Source organism: Leishmania panamensis, assembly GCF_000755165.1.
Source record: "Leishmania panamensis strain MHOM/PA/94/PSC-1 chromosome 30 sequence".
NCBI classification, from domain to species: Eukaryota; Euglenozoa; class Kinetoplastea; order Trypanosomatida; family Trypanosomatidae; genus Leishmania; species Leishmania panamensis.
In genome coordinates, this window is record NC_025877.1 from 896,182 (window position 1) to 908,681 (window position 12,500).

The 12,500-nt window shown below is 55.4% G+C and overlaps 4 protein-coding genes across 4 annotated transcripts; all 4 read right to left on the reverse strand.

The window, feature by feature from the left end:
* Positions 1-2,030: 2,030 nt before the first annotated feature.
* LPMP_302430 (tyrosine/dopa decarboxylase, putative) lies at positions 2,031-3,545 on the reverse strand (the record flags this gene model as incomplete). Its single annotated transcript, XM_010702964.1, has 1 exon — positions 2,031-3,545. One exon carries the CDS (start codon positions 3,543-3,545, stop codon positions 2,031-2,033), a length of 1,515 nt encoding a protein of 504 aa, XP_010701266.1.
* Positions 3,546-4,958: 1,413 nt separating this feature from the next.
* LPMP_302440 (hypothetical protein) lies at positions 4,959-6,008 on the reverse strand (the record flags this gene model as incomplete). Its single annotated transcript, XM_010702965.1, has 1 exon — positions 4,959-6,008. The coding sequence occupies one exon, from the start codon at positions 6,006-6,008 to the stop codon at positions 4,959-4,961; it is 1,050 nt and encodes a 349-aa protein (XP_010701267.1).
* A 486-nt stretch (positions 6,009-6,494) lies between these two features.
* Positions 6,495-7,103, reverse strand: LPMP_302450 (hypothetical protein; the record flags this gene model as incomplete). Its single annotated transcript, XM_010702966.1, has 1 exon — positions 6,495-7,103. One exon carries the CDS (start codon positions 7,101-7,103, stop codon positions 6,495-6,497), a length of 609 nt encoding a protein of 202 aa, XP_010701268.1.
* Positions 7,104-7,948: 845 nt separating this feature from the next.
* On the reverse strand, positions 7,949-10,219 carry LPMP_302460 (AAA family ATPase-like protein; the record flags this gene model as incomplete). Its single annotated transcript, XM_010702967.1, has 1 exon — positions 7,949-10,219. The coding sequence occupies one exon, from the start codon at positions 10,217-10,219 to the stop codon at positions 7,949-7,951; it is 2,271 nt and encodes a 756-aa protein (XP_010701269.1).
* Between the last annotated feature and the right edge of the window lie 2,281 nt (positions 10,220-12,500).

The following is a 12,500-nucleotide window of genomic DNA, read 5'->3' on the forward strand; positions in this document are numbered from 1 at the left end:
TGGCTTCCGGAGGGAGTGGGGTATTTTGGTTTGTTGAAAGGAGAGAGATAAAAGATCAATTGCTGAAGTGTTACCTGTTAGGTCGCTTATGGGCGTGAACTTGGCAATGACGTTCTTGATGACGATTTAAGAGTGAGAAGACGGATTAATCTTAGCGAGCTCTGTGACAGAATTCGACGTAATCCTGTACGGATAGAATATTCAAAATGAAATCCTAACGTCTTTTATGATAATGGCCTTCGCACCTCTCGTGGTGGATGTGTGGGCGTGTGTGTGTGTGGGGGGGGGGGAGTTGCGAGTCACACTGTTGGAAGCAGGGTAAATAGTTCCTGCGTGTTGGTACGCTGTGAGACGCAGGAGTGTGGAGGAGAGACGAGGAGATGTATCGAGAGAGAGCAGGGATCGTAAGGAGGTGAGTGTCGTTAAGAATATGACGGGCCACCAAGAGTAGGGTGTCGGCGATGTGATTGGGTCCGGAAGGATTGCTGCCAGAATACTCATTAGAAACTGCCCTGTTGGAAGCGGGGAGTGAGCGGTGGATAACGCAGCGCAACTGCCACCTGTCACACCCGCGCAAATGTGTTGAGAAACAAGCGGCTGCTCTTCACACGACCAGTTTTTCTCTGTTAGATGTTAACTTATCTGCTTGGGCAATAGGTACAGTACTCGGCAACTGTGCGGTTGTGTTGCTACGATTGATGCAGCGCCTCCGGTGCCCCCCGCCATTGGCATGAACAGGGGATCTTCCAGAGTAACATCAACAAAAACAATCGGAGGTGTTTGGTGTGTGTGTGTGTGTGTGTGTCGTGCGTGACGGTACTGCTTAGTATCTGGTCGTGCGCTTGTCCTATATAAAGACAACGTGTAGCGCTTGCAGGTCCTCATCACTCGCAGCTCGTCTTGTATTCACTGCGTCTCGCCTTTTTTTTTTTCGCTCTTATCCGTGGCGCCCTTTCGAGAGGCGTAGGCCGATGAAACGGCAGGACGGCTCGTCATAGGACGACCAGAATTAAAACGCGCCGTGCAACACAGGAGTTTTGATGAGCTTCTGACTGTAGGCGTAAGTGCTCGCTATCGTGTTCATGGTCGTGCGACACGTTGGAGCGCACACACACACACAAAAAAAAAGGTCGGCTGAGTTTCTCAGTGGACCCTACCACGTTGGCACGAAAAGTCACTATCAGGACTCTCGTAGAGCATCGGCTATCACATGGAAGAGCAGTGATACGCTACCCAAACCAGCCAAAGACGCGGAAGGGAAAAAAAAGCAGAAAAGAAATGAGTCTCTGTCACGCATGAGAGAACATACTGATCACGAGAGGAGACCATGGTGTACGTGTAGGAAACACACACGATGCAGTATAGACGTTCCGTCCAAAAAGCGCGTCACTGAGGGGGGAGGCAAAAGAGCGCGTGGAGAGCATAGCGGACAGACAGCAGGAGAGTACGCTACCGGAAAAAGGATACAGAACGAGGTGATGCGCACACGCCACTTTCTACGCCCCACATGCGCTTTTCCTTCTTGCAAATCGGTAGAGAACGCAACCACAGAACCGATCAGCACAAAGTATGAGCTCCGCAAAGGAAAACGAAAAGAGAATTGGTATGAGTCACAACGTGTGAAGGAAGGAAAAGGAAGAGAGGGGCGCTACCTCAGAAGGAGAAGGAGGCTACAGAGTAACAACGCAAACACCTCCCTCAAAAAAAGGACGAGAAATTAGGAGCTCCTCCCCTAGTCCTCCGTCCAAAACACATGAGCGTCGCCTGCCGCTGTTTTCCTCTCTGTTGCCTGTATGTTTCGTTTTGGATGAGAGCGTTCCACTTCGCTTGTTCCGGCAGAAAAAAAAAAAAGAATGGCCTCTACTTCAGACACATGGAGTCAGCAGGGGGGTGCGGTCACCCCCTAAAGCTAGAAAAAATATATATGTATATAACAACACCGAGCACTGTGTCCGCTGCTTCCTTTTTCATTTTTTTTTGTTGGCTTGGCAGTTGGCCATCCACGGAGACCCACACACTTGCCGGCCGCATCACACTGGTATCTTGGCGATCGTCTCTTTCACCTTCTCAGAGAGATAGTCGGCAAGGTCCTCCATGTCCTTCGTCATCAGCCCTGGGTAGGCTAGGGCTACACGCACGATGACATGACCGTCCACGTAGTGGTGCACAATCATGACACGACGCTCTTCTTCAGTCACTTTAAGCAGAGCGTAGTTTCGTTTGTTTGCCGCATTGTCCACAGCGATTCGGAAGCAGACGAGTCCGAACTTGGGTTCGACAGGAAACTCGACAAGGTCGCCAAGGCGAGAAGCCAACAAGTCGTGCAAGTACTTGGCGAGAGCGCAATGACGGCGGATCGTGGCCTGAATCCCCTCTAACCCCATATACCGCAAGGTTACGTATACCTTCATGGCGCGAAAGGGCCGACCAAAACCCAGATGGTAATCTTTGAAGTCCACCACCCTGTTGGTGTCTGTGTACTTGTTTGTGAGGTAGACGCCGGTGGCGTTCAACGACGAAACAATGTACTTGCGCTCGCGGAAGAAGAAAAAGGTGGTACCCATCATAAGACTGAGCCATTTGGATCCGTTGATGAAAATTGAGTCCGCGTGCTCAAACGCCGGAGCCAGCGGCTCACGCATCTCAGGGCACACTGCCGTGGCCCCAGCATAGGCGGCGTCGAGGTTCATCCAGATGGAGTAGTCTTGGCAAACCTTTGCGATCCCCTCGAAATCGTCCGTAGAGCAGATACCGGTGGTGCCGTAGTTCATGGACACGGCGCAGGGGATAAGACCCGCTGCTATATCCGCCTCCACAGCTACGCGAAGGTCGTCGCCGTGCATCGGGCAGTTACCACCCGCCTCACGTCGGGTTGCTATCTTGCGCACGTGCCACAAGGACAGGATTCGGGTCGCCTTTTCCACGCAAAAGTGCGCCTGATCGCTCACATAGCAGACAAGTTTACCTGAGGCAATGCACTGTTCTTCGTTTGTTGTGCACTTCTCCAGCGCTTTGTTCTTCGCCGCCAGAAGCGCCACCACAGCCGCCTCTGTGGCCGTTGGCTGCAGCACACCGCCGCCGGTGCCCCCCCACGTCATTGCCTCTGGCATGCCAAAGGCGCGGGCCATCCAGTCCATTACGATAGTCTCGAGTTCGGTTGCTGCGGGGCTGCTCATCCAGTTGAAGCCGGGCTGGTTAAAGCCGTTGGCCACGAGGTCGCCGAGGATCGCCGCTGGTGACACCTGCGCCGGGAACCAGGCGTAGAAATCGGGGTGCTGCCAGTGGGTCATGCCGGGGATGATGTGAGCCTGAATATCGTCGAGGACGCTGGCAAAGTCCTGCGACGACGTCTGCGGAGCCGCCTTGTCGTTGATGCCCTTCCTCAGGAATCCAGGTTGCACTCCAGGAGAGGCCGGCATCTCCCGGTTCTTGAGCGCGCGATGGTAGTCAGCAATAAACTCAATCACGCGATGCCCTTCTGCACGGAACTTCTCCCAGTCCATGGTCTCTGGAATGGGAGGAAGTGATGAGCACGTCGGTTGCATGAGTGCTTCAGGTGTGCGTTTGGTAAGGGAGAGAGGAAAAGAAGAATGAAAAGAGAAGGAGGGAGGCGAGAGACTTAACGAAGAGAGGAGGAAGGCGGGTATTTGTGGATACGTCAATAATAGGTTAGAACCCGTGAACACTATGAGAAGCGTCTAGGGGAAACACCTTGTAAGAGGCTGGTCATCAGGTGCAGGGAAAAGCTAAAGAAGAGAAAGGTTAAAGACGGAAGACAGGGGAAAGGCCTGTGGTCGAGCAGTGCAGCACGTGTGTCAGTGCAGTCTGTGGATTCCGAACAGTAGAGAGAAGAGAGGACAAGAAACCGATCGCATTTGAGGAGATGATAGACAATAGCTACCTTTGACGTTCCTTTCCTTCAGCGAGGTGCAGCACGCCAGAAAAGCGACTAAAAGCTGGCAGAGGTCTGGACTATAGAGAGAGAGAGAGAAAATATGTAAACAAGCGGCCCCCACCCCCACTTCCCCGCAAAGAGGAAAAAATAAATCCATACGTTGTGGATAACGAGGCAACGGGTTGGCTACGGTAGCGTGCGCACTTGTCAAAGGCTGGACGTGCAAGAGGAACCAAGTAGCAGGAGAGAGAAGAATTGCACTGGGTGTTCGTGAAGGTGCCGTCCTCTTGAGGAGCTTCTGACTATCCACTGGTTTAGCAGTGATGAAGAGTATGCCGGCGTGAGCACCGAAGCATTCGACAAGGTGCGTCATCCACCACAGTGAAGGAAAAGAGACCGTGGAGACAGGGGCAGCGCAACAAGGTAGCTTCCTTCGAAACAAAGCGCTTCCACCGCTCCCTCAGCTTACTTTCCCTCAACATAGGCCACTCGAGAAGCAGGGAGAAAGGCGCAGCGCAGTCGCTTCCTCACCACCTCACAACCTGCACAAAGCTTCGATAGTTTATTCACTTTAAAGTTCTTGCTTGCGGCGTCCTCTAAGTTCTAGTCATCTAGACTGTATACGCTCATGAGAAGCCACGCACGCAGCTACCACAAATGCTGTTGCACAGCCTAAGCAGTCCTCACAAGAAGCTCGAAGTGATGGATAAGAGCAAATCTAGAAGGATGAAAAAGCGGTGTCCTCAGCGTTGCACCTCCACACGCGGGCACGCACATCAGAGCAGCGCGCGTTGTCACCGCGCAGATGCAGCAGTACTCCAGGCAGACACACCAAAAGTGCCCCCGGTTGCGTGAAGAGAGAGGGGGGTACGTAGTTCATAACCATAGCGCCGAGTGATGTTTCTAGTGCCTGAAGTTCTTTACACACTCACCCACACACCCACACACATGCACACAGACCTCGAGAGATATACACACCTCCGCGCTGTGTAGCGCCGTCTGCGGCTCTTCCCCTCACTCTGGTAACGGTTGTTTTGCGGTGTCTGCTCTTCTTGTCATGACCTCAAGCAGGTATGGCGACCACCTGCGACACAGCGTTCTTTGACGAGCAGAACGACATCCAAGCCGTCCCTTGCGCCAACGCCGCTGCGGTGACCTCGGTGCTCGTAAATGCCGCCGCGGCGCTGGCAGTGTCGATGTGTCTATCGAGCGCGCCTGCACGATAGATCTGCCGCGGCAGTCGTAGTAGTGTTTCCGCAGACCAGTACACCGTCGGATCTGGTACGTCGGCGGTGTCGATCAGGGCAAGACGACCCGCCAGGTCTCCTGCAGCGATGCGGCCGCGGTCCATCGCGACACAACGCACTGGAGAGCGCTTCTTGCTCATGCCGAATGCCTGCTCCCGCTGCGCGCCTTCGATGCAGCGCAGTGTGAACACACGACCCCCAACGGTGCCGACACAGACCTCTGACGTGTCAGGTGAGGCCGCGAGGCACGTGATCTGATCTGGTAGCGAGAGTACCGAGCTCGGGGAGCTTCGATACCGCGTGTCGTACAGCAGCACCTTGCCGTCGTAATTGGCCACCACAAAGGTCTGGCGTTGCAGCGGTACCGCAGCGACGGCACGTCCAGGGGCGGGATTCGCTAAACTCACGCGCGGCTGTGAACGCTCCACATCGATGATTGCGGCGCCTTGCTCGGTGCACATAAGCAAACAGTTGGATTCGGTTGGAATTTCAGAGAGAGCACGAATCGGCAATGAGTCAGGGGTTGCGTAGCACGACGTCAGTGCACGCGAGCGGCGCGACACGACGGTTACACTGCCGGAAGACGATCCCACGGCGAAGAGCTGACCTGCATTGAAGAAGCACGAGGCCATCAGTGGCTCCTCGCCCATTGTGTGATAAGGGTAGCTCTCTACGCTGCTGGCCGACACCCCGGCGGCGAGGTTAGCGCCGTAGAAGGTGTCGTCGAGGTTGAAGATGTGCGTCCCGTTGAGAATGGTGGAGACGAGGCACGACGACGTCACACAGTCGTAGTGGATCGACGACACCTTTCCCATCACCTCTAGCCGGCACGCCGTCTTGGTCGGGGGCTCGTATGCGTCGGTCATCGTGGTTGCACTGACACGAAAAAAGTGAGAAGGAGAGTCCTGGCAAAGAAGGAGAAAATGATAGACGAAAATGGTGCAACACGAGAGGAACACAAGCAGAGGTGGGGCGAAGTAGACACCCCATGGGGAGAGCCATCAGTAAGTAGAGGCGATCTCTCATTTGGGTCTTCGATCACTGTCCAAGTGGTCGTTTGGCGCCATCAGCGCGCTGCCTTTCTTTTTGTCTGCGTCGGGAGGGGACGCGTGTCTCCCTTTCACATCATTCGGTAGGCTGGTGACCTCTTCGCTGTTCCGTTGCATGTGAGCAAAAAAAGGGGGGCAACACGACAGGGCCCGCCAACATTGTCAGGACCCACGCATTTAAACACACAGGCGCTCATGCACGACGGCAAAATTTTTCTCACCACGCACCGTGGCTCATTATAGCAACACTTTCTTCTTTGCCTTTGGTGGGTACTGATGGGTCACTGCATAGTCTGCGCTGGACTAGGGGGACTGCGGTCGTTCGTCACGGTGCTGAGTCCGCAGCTTCATGTACTTAAACGGGTAGAGGGTGACGCCGACCGCCGCGCCGAGACCGACGGCGGCTGGCACATGAATAGGCCCAAACGCGAGGAAGCACTTGGTGTTTAGTCGCACAAACTCCTGGCGGCGCAGCTTCCACGTCGGCTCATTCACGATCGCCCACAAACCTGGGTAAAACAGGTGCGAGAGAAGGAGGCAGCTCACAGCGGGGATCTCGGCGGTGACCGGGCCAAGGTACGGCACGAAGCCCTCCTTGGCCCGGGGGTTTGGAATAAAAGGCTCGACCAGTACCCAATACGCCGCGGCGCTGGCAAAGAAGTTTACGTAAAAGAAGTCGCTCATCATTCGAGGAATGATGGACTTCTTGTTCTCCTGCGTCTGCGATAGCTTGAGCAGCGGCGACATCGGGATAGCAGCACAGAGTGGCGTGGCGAAGAACACGCCGCACAATATCGTGCGAATGACACGCCGGTACGCCGCGTACTCACCGAATGCGTCCTCACGTGCATCACAACTGGCCTCTGCAGACGTGGACCCCGACACTGCGGAAGGATATGCAATGTAGGGCATGTTCCCTCAGTCCTCCGCTGTACGCGTGTCACGCAGAGAGAGAGAGAGAGAGAAAGAAGCAGGAACGACACCAACACATACACGCGTGATTAGAGGTGGTCTGATGGCACACGCCTCTGTGCCGAGGGGGGGGGGGGGAAGAAAATGAAGATGGAAACAGAGGCGAAGGGCAGATTCAAAGTGGGAAGAAGGGGATGAGACAAAATCTCGACATGTCCGTAGTACATCTTCACAAACCCCCACCCCCACCACCCCTCAGTGACCATTCAAGGTGCTGCCCTCTCTCTTCCCGCCATCACGCCGCCGTCGTGCTCGCAAAGCAGCTCCAATGGCGCAGGAGTCTTAAAGAGGGTGAGAAGAGGAGCAAGTAGGACACGCACCTCATGTGTGCCGCCCTCCCTCTCTCCCTTTTCTCCTGGGTCGTTTAACGGCTTTGACGAGTCGCCCCCCCCCACCGCCACCGCCACGCCAGATCGACTGCACTGGTTAGGCGCAAAAGTGGCGAATCAGCAAACCTACACGGGGGGACATCGGCAACAGCCAGGCGGAAAACACGTGGCGGCCGTTGTGAGGACGTGCTTCTGTTGTACGGAAGTGCCTTGTAACTCTTTTATTTGGGTCGTCCCTGATTAGAGCAGTCGCTACTCGCAGATGTGCAGCTACGCAACAGCAAAACGAAAAGCACTGGTGGAGCAAGAGGAGCAGACACCTCGCCCCATAGCCATCTACAACGTCGGGGCTAAGCGGTTCGCTTTACATGCGTTAAGGCTGTTCACAGGTAAGGGGGGAGGGAGAATAGCATGAAGGGCCACCACATGCGCAGCCGGTGTGAACAGTATTGGAAATCACACGCACGCGGTGGTGGTTTTGCGGTTGTTTGGCCAATGCTTGTACCACTCCACATCCTTGGCGCTGATGCGCGGCCGCACCTTCTGCAGAGCCGCATCGATGTCGGCCAGTGTCACATGGCATGCACTCGCGTTGACTGTGATGGCGTGAAACGCGGCCTCTTTCACAACGGCGACAACTTCTGCACCCGTGTATCCTTCTGTCCGCTCGGCCACGTAGTGGGCCGTTAGGTCCGCCGCTACAGGCAGGTGCTTGAACTGAATGTCAGTGATGGCGCACCGCTCTGGCAAGGTGGGCAGTCCGACGTAGACGCGACGATCAATGCGTCCGGGACGCAGCACTGCTCCGTCGATGCTGTCGGGCCGATTTGTCGCCGCGACAAACACGAGGGCCCTCTTCTTTTCGCCAAATGCAGCCGGCAGCCCATCCAATTCGGTGAGGAACTGCGAGATGACGCGGTCCGACACACCGCCGCGGCCGCGGTGGCCGCACATACCATCCAACTCATCGATGAACACGACACACGGGCTCGCCGCACGAGCACGTTCGAAGATGTCGCGCACCGCCTTCTCGCTATCACCCACCCATTTCGAGAACACCTCCGGCCCCTTTACGGAAATAAAGTTCATGCGACTCTCGTTCGCGAGCGCCTTGGCCAGCATTGTCTTGCTGCAGCCCGGCGGACCGTAGAGAAGCACACCCTTCGGTGGCGTCAAGTTAAACTCTGTGAAGAGCCAGCTTTGCTTCCCCAGGCACCAATCCACTACGTCGCAGAGGGTCTGCTTCGCCTCTGCGCTTCCACCGATGTCAGCCCACGTCACAGTCGGCACCGACACCTCGAAGTGTTTGAGCGACGAAGGATGCACTATAGCGGACGCCGCTCGAAGGTCCGCGTCCGTTGGTACGATGGACTGGCGTGTTTGGAACGCCTGCATCACTGCTGTTTCGACAAGCCGATGCAGGTCTCGCTGCGTGAAGCCGTGAGCTCGCTCTGCCACCTCCAGTAAGCACGCCTCGCTGAGGCCAGGTCCTGCCGCTGAGTCGTTGAGGCGCAGCTCCAAGAGGCACATACGGAGACATGCAAGACGCTCCTGAGGCCCGCTAGGCATCTCCAGTGTCACAACACTCCCGCCAAAGAGGGTGGCCACGGTCAGACAAGCATCGAGACTCGCCAGTGTCGGTGCACTCGCAATTACTCCCACATCGAGACGGCGGCTCTGTAAATCCAGTAGCTCAGCAGCCAAGGCATGAGCGATGAGTGACATCGCCCAACGAGACCCAGCCGAGGACGCCTCGCGGCCGCAGATGAGATGTAAATCATCTATGGCCACCGTCGCCGGCGCTGACTGACGTGCACGCTCGAAAACCTCATGCAACGCCGTAGCCGTGGTCACCTCACTGCCCTCACCCTGCGGCAATTGGTCCACGTGAACCCATTCCGTATACCTCCTAGACCCAGCCGCCGTGGCCGGTGAGGTTGAGGCGTCCATGTGTCTTTGTTGCTCTGTGTGGGACGCAGTGGGTGCGTGGAGAGAGAGCCAACGACTCTTGCCGACGCCGGTGCCTCCCACAACCAGCGTACACAAGCACCCTGAGCAAAAAGGGACGCCTTCCTGACACGTTTCCACCGCGCTCCTTCCGAGTCCTGTTGATGCACACTGTTGTCCGCCGATGGAGACCCCTGCAGCAGCGTTATGATTATAGAAGCGCACCTCCGTCGCATCTGTCACGATGCCCCACGCAGCATCCGACTCCGCCGCCGAGGTTGACGACTCCTCCCCTTGACTCGCAACGCTCAAGTTCACTACCTCGAGCGCAATGCGATGGGTGAGCACACGCTGGGTGGTGCGTAGGTGTAAGTAGGCGATCTTGTGATGCAGCGTGCGGCGGAACAGCGCTTGCCACTCCATTGTTGAAGCGATCGACGGCACGACTGCGTCACAAGTGTTAGCGTCCCGCGCATTTTCGGGGACAACCATCGTGAGCGTCACCGACCGTAGCGTCGGTACGCCGTTCTGAGGGAGAAGAACCGGGCAAAGTACGACAGGCGAAACATCGACCAAAACCGCCGCCGCATCCTCGTTCACAAATATCTTGTCGGACGCGACTGCAGACCCGCGCTTCGGTCGCACTCCAGCGTAGACATCGCCGTAGCTTGTCGAGAGGCGCACAATGTGGCCGCTCTGCAACCCAAGGCGGTGCATGACGGAGGTAGCGAGAAGACACTCGCTTGGCCCAAGAGCCCCGTCCACGCCAATAGTAAGCATCGCTGGGGCCACACCACGAGCTTTCCCTGCAGGGGCACCGACATCGCTACGGCGAGTGGAGCGCGACGCGGCACCAGATATCCAGGCTGTGTGCTGCTCTTTTTTTTTTGTGGGCGACCCTGTCCCCGGTGATGCTGACAGCAGGGAATCTACTGCAGACACAGACGCGGGAGCTGAGGCGAGGGGAGAAAGGCCCTGGGTAACCGCGGTGTGGTACTTTGTATCGGTGGTCTTGAGGTGACCCTTGTGATCCTCTGCGCTGGTGCTGATGCACGCCTTGCGTTGGGGCAGCAGCAGCGTTGCAGCACTTGAGCGTCTACGTTCGCCTCTCGCCTTGTACCGACCTACCGAACTATGAGAAAGCGTTGCCGGTTCTGCCGCACTCAAGGAGCAAGAGGACGCTGAAGAGGAAGTCGAGGAACCCGAGCTGCTGGTCGACGCAATGGGCCTATGGGCTCCCGAGGAGCGATTGTGAGCGGGCCCACGACCGCGGAACGCCTGCACGAATCCGGAACCATCGGCATTGGGCCGGAGGGGAGGCACCAATCGCTTCTTGGCGGGCATAAGAAGAGAAGTTCAGATACCGAGGCGCGAAGAGGAGAATGCTGGAGGTCGCCGCAGCGGAAGAAAACAAAAAACATTCAAATCTGCAGTGTGTAGAAGAGAAAAAAAAGGGAAGAAGGCACACATGAGGAAGGAGAGGAAATCACTGTTTGCAAGGGCGGATATGTTCCTAGTGACACGAAGGATCGGGGAGAGTGGAGTGGTCCTGAGAAGAGGTGGCGTCGAATGCAAGCTCTAGCTGAACGCATCAGCTCACCAACACATACTTCTCTGCTAGGAAGTGCAGGCACAACTCCTTGACTTTCTATCACTTCCGTCCACTATCATACACTTAACCAGCCCCTCTGTGTTCCTCTCTGAAGATAGATGAGGGGTAGCCGCAGAGGCTGGCAAGGAGAGAGAGGGGAAAGGAATACAGCAATGTTTGTGTCGGCTACACACCCATTCATCTCCCCTTCGACCAATTCTCTCGCTTTCCAAATCATTTTTTTTTTTGGTAAGGAGTAACGCCGTCCGGATGGTGGCCTGCCGGTTCTTGTTTTGATGTTATCCAAGTACGCCTTAACGCATTCATTTGACTGTAGCACGAAAGGGTCAATAATAAAGGAGAGGAGGAGGAAGTGGGGTGAAGAGAGAGAAGGAGAACCGAACACAAACAAAAAAAAGGAGGGCGAAACGAAACAGAACAACAACAAGACAAGTAAAAAAAAAAAGGGGGGATGAAAAACAGCGTTGGCCAACGCGTTTCGAACTCACCCGCACGCACAAAGAGACCGCAGCACGCGCAGCACTTTTTTCTTGCACCCCCACGTAGAGAGACTTTTTCACGAAACGAGGAAAAAGAAAAACATGAGAGAACGAACAGATCGACACACAACGACTCAGCAGCGCTTTTATCTTCGTTACGCCTCTGTCCGACTTCGATACTCGCGGTGGTGCTCAAGGGGGTATTCCGCGAACTATTTCGCCTCAGTTGCCACGTAAACAACAGAAGACGCCATCACATGCCAAATGTGTTCGCGGTAGGAGTGGGGGGGGGGGGAATAGACAGTCAATGTTCCTTATTGTTGCCCTCCTTTGCTTCCTTCTAGTCCACAAAGCAGTCAAGAGGTTGCACTGGTACAGCACTGGCTTTCCTGGATCGCCCTTGACACTTTCCAGTACCCCTTCTTGGCCTATACACACACACGCACACGCACACCACAGGATGCAGCCGTTCTCCCTTGACTGTCAAGCAGGTGCAGCGCGCAGGACGTTGGTCGAACCAGAGTTTTAATTTCTATTCGCGCTTCGCTGTTTCTTTCTTTTGCTCTTGTGGAGCTACCAAATCTGTGGTGGTGGAGGGAGGAGATCAAAAAGACGCACACAAACATGCAGAAATGATGGCACCTTCCCCGTCCCCTCCCCTCCCCTCCGCCTGTACGCAGTCGCAGGGAACGTGCCAAAGAGGTAAAATCAGGAACGCTGAGCCGCAGAACACACACGAGAAAAAAAACAATAAAACTGTAACACAACTGAACAACGACGCGATCAACAATCTGTGAGAAGAGACCAAAACGAAGTCCTATAAAAAAAAAGAACGAAATAAAAAGACAAGTCACGTTACTGCCATTCTACCGTGAAGTCTGAAACACCTCCACAAACATACAGAGGCGAGTCCACGCCTTCCCCAGTACACCGGTACAACCTCCCCACCTTCCCTCCACACGTGATTCCA